At 49.3% G+C, this 3,690-nt stretch overlaps 1 protein-coding gene across 1 annotated transcript; it reads right to left on the reverse strand.

The window, feature by feature from the left end:
* Positions 1 to 655: 655 nt before the first annotated feature.
* Positions 656 to 3,467, reverse strand: FITM2 (fat storage inducing transmembrane protein 2; the record flags this gene model as incomplete). The annotated part of the gene is made up of 2 exons (XM_080627778.1): positions 656 to 1,298; positions 3,295 to 3,467. The coding sequence occupies 2 exons, from the start codon at positions 3,465 to 3,467 to the stop codon at positions 656 to 658; spliced, it is 816 nt and encodes a 271-aa protein (XP_080483904.1).
* Positions 3,468 to 3,690: the final 223 nt, after the last annotated feature.

The raw sequence follows: 3,690 nt of genomic DNA on the forward strand, positions 1-3,690 counted from the left end.
GATTAAAACATTAAAACCTCAATTCTTATATCAGACGTTTTAGCAAAGTGGGAAGGAGTTTGGGATTTTTTTGTGTCATGAATAAAGTGACAAAATGTTATTTACAGGTACTACACCTAAGGAGAAAGTTAAGGCTTGTTTTCCAAGAGTTTCCTTTTCAAAGGCAGGCATGAATTTAAAGTCACAGTCTGCTGAGGACATTACAACTCAGATTTACTCAGATTGTTGCAGAAGGTGCACACAGCTAAGAGGCATTTGTGGCAAGTTAGTGTATTTAACATTTGACTACATGAGATACTCTAGTTTCACAACGCAGCTATATACTGCTTTGACGAGTACTGATATGTTAGCAACACTGAGACCTCTGCCAGCCTTGGATCTGCTTCTCCATTTATGTGTAAGAGAAACAGATCCAACTTCTGATTTCTTTGATGAGAATGCCAGTCAGCAACACCTAAAAAAGAGCAGACCTCTTCCAATACCAGTTATTTTTCTCCCAAGGAAGAAGCTCATTACCACCTGCCAGCCATCAGCTAGCACAGATGTGGTTTCCTCCAACCCATCACCTTGTTCCTTACAGTGGAAATATAGCAACCATTCCTACACTCAACTACTCCAGTACTGAAAGCAAAATCCCAACATTTTAAAACTTATTTTATCTGCTATAACCGTACTTCTTTGAACTCAAAGGTATATTTGGAAGAGGTAGTCCAGGAGAAAAGGGTTTCAAGTACCAAGATCTGTATGTCCCATACCAAGCTGACAGACCTATCAGCGCACCGATAAGCTTTTGACTGAAGTCATGGAAATACAGGGCAGTAGAAAGAAACATGAACACCCAGATCATGGTGACAAAACACAAGGAAACAAACAAGGCATTGATCACAACACGCAGCTTAGAGTTCTGGTCTATGGACAAGCCTTCCAGCACAGCCACTTCCTCCACGATCATCAGAGCACAGTATGAGAGGAGAAAACAGTGTCCTGAGATATCAAAACCATTCCAGATCCCGTTGTGCTGGTGGCATTCATGCTTGTTGTCGAACAGCCGGTGAGGCTCGCTGACTTTACCCGAGGTAGAGCACGCGCCGGTGAGATTCTCAATGTACATGAAGATTCTGGTGCAGACATACCAGACAGCAGTGCCCACCAGCAGTGCACTGAGACGCCGCAGCACCGTCAAAATGCTCTTCATGCGACCATACAGGAGCTTGCTCTTGGCAAAATGGTAGGTGGTCACCGTGATGAAGGGCAGCAGAAGCCAGAACGTCCATGCCCAAGCCACCTTCACAAAGTATCTGCCAGAGAAAAGCCAAAAGAGAAACATGCATGTGTGAAACTTCACAGGAACTGAGGGTGGTGCTTGAAGGAGCAAGTTCTCAAGGTCATTGTTCAGAACTGTCTAAATCAGACACTTGTGCACTCCCATCAAAGTAAAAGATAGCTAAAATCTGAACCCTCTCCCCACTCTCAGGCCCAACACATGAATAATTCCTCAACCAGGTACTTCTACTATTTTCCAGGCAGTGTTCCCTTGGACCTAAAGCCCTTGTTCAGACTTGCAGTTCAGTTTTGCAATCACTGTTACCCTACAAACCCGCTCAACTCTGCCCTACTCAAACTGCAGCTGTGAAGAACATATTTTTAGCTTGCCACCCTTACACAGTAACCCTTTCTCTGACTCTCTTCATCTCAATTATCTTCACTTTTAAAGCCCTTCACAACCTCAACTTCTTATCACTGAATAAGACAGTAGAAGGGCTGACTCTTTTCCTTAATGAGCCCATAAAGCTTTTCCTCTGTCATCACTTTATAAAGTAAATGAAGCAGCACAATGTGCTTGCTCCTCTGCTGTCTCTCCAGTTGATGAGCTTTCCTTCAGCATACACAAATCCTTCCACCTCTAAATTCACTCTCTGCCTTGATAATTTTTGCTGTAATGCTTACAAAATCTGGAAAACCAGCTGATGATGGGTTGATATCCTGTTTAGCAAGAGACAGTACTGTGTTAACTATGAGTCCTCAAATCTTAAAGTGGAGTGGAGCATGTGCACGTGAATTTACTAATGAGCTAAGGAGATCAGAGTCTATGATCTTCTTTCTCCTATTAGACCTTCCAATGCAGCTGGCTTCCTATCAGCTGGTGGGAGAAAGGAACTGTACAGCGCCATCCTTACCCATATCCTGGGTTGGAAACCAGAGAATTCTTGTCTGCAGCTGAGCTGTGGCTCAACACATGCAGTCATCCTTTAAACACCACTTCAGCACCAAAGACAGAAACAAGTAGGATCAGAGTTCTGTACCTTCATTAAGACCCTAACAAAGACTGTCAGGGCCTGCCCCAGGATTTTGAGGAGTGCCTCCTTTACTCTTAATTTTATAGTAGAAGTGGCATCTGGGTGGCAACTGCAGCTGCTGTCATGGAATAGGAACTGAAAATAAACCCCTCATTTTACTGAGACAGTTAAAAGCAAAAGGAAGCTGCTGACATAGTAAACCAGCAGTGATCTGTGGGGGAAAAAGCTGCTTCAGGGACTGTCAGTACACATACCCTGCCTCTAAAAAGGGAGAGCTGAACTGCTGCATGTTTTCACTGTAAGATCAATGTCACTCCCCAGGTGCTCCTGCCAGCCCTTCCTTTTAATCTCACTAAAAGCAGCTCCTCTCCCACACATCACCAAATGAAAAATCTGAATCAATAAGGTACAAACTTCCCCAAGCGAGAGGGGAAAACAGCAACTTCAGCTGCGCTGCCTGATGTGTAGCAAGCAAAGCACACGTGCACCAGCCGGGCTCAGCACCTTCCCCATCCCCTTCACAAGGTTCACAGACAGTTTAGGAGTGACTAAGGCAGTTGAACCGTTGCCTAAGTGCTAGAAAAGGATGGCAGTAACTCTGCTGTTACAAAACACGCTGAAGGACTTATTTTCTTCAGCGTGCTTTTACATACCTTGGTAACTACCTGCTTACTCAAATATAAGGAATTACCTGGGAAATAAAGAAGGGAAAACATTGCTTTCCCCCCCTTTCCAATAAAACCTGAGTGAGAAACTCCACTGTTCTTCGCTCTCACAGATCCACAGCCCACAGGAGACGTGAGGACCAGGAAATCCAACTGACACCCCCCCACCCCACCCCACTGCCGGGCCCAGACCGGTCACACGGAGCCACCCCTCACAAGGCCACCCAGGGCCCAGCGCCGGCCTCCACGCCCCGGGCAGGGGGTGTTGCTGTCCCCGTTCTCCCGCCCCGGGCCCCCGCTCCCTCCTCGCCGCCCGCCCCGGTTCTCCTCACACGTTGAGCGGGTTGCGCTTGTTCTGCAAGGGCGTCTCGGGCACCAGGTCGCCGTCCTTGAGGGCGGACCCGAGGACGACGATGGCGAGCAGCAGCCAGGGCAGCCTGCGGCGCACCCGCCCAGCGGCCAGCGCGGCCCGCAACCAGCGCCCGCACCGCTCCAGCGGCTCCATCCCTGCCGCACGCCGCGCAGCCCGCCCGGCCGCCGTACCGCGTCACACACCGGGCACCGCGCACCGGCCCCGCCCGCCGCCGCACCGCTAGGGCGCCCCCTTGCGGCGCTAGCCAGGCGGCTGCGGCGGGAGGGCGCCCCCTGCAGGGCCTGCGCAGGCTGCGGTGGGAGCTGATCCCTGGGGATACGGGATCCATAGGGGTGCGGGGTCTGTGCCGGAGCGA

Source organism: Psittacula echo, assembly GCF_963264785.1.
Source record: "Psittacula echo genome assembly, chromosome: 12".
NCBI classification, from domain to species: Eukaryota; Metazoa; Chordata; class Aves; order Psittaciformes; family Psittacidae; genus Psittacula; species Psittacula echo.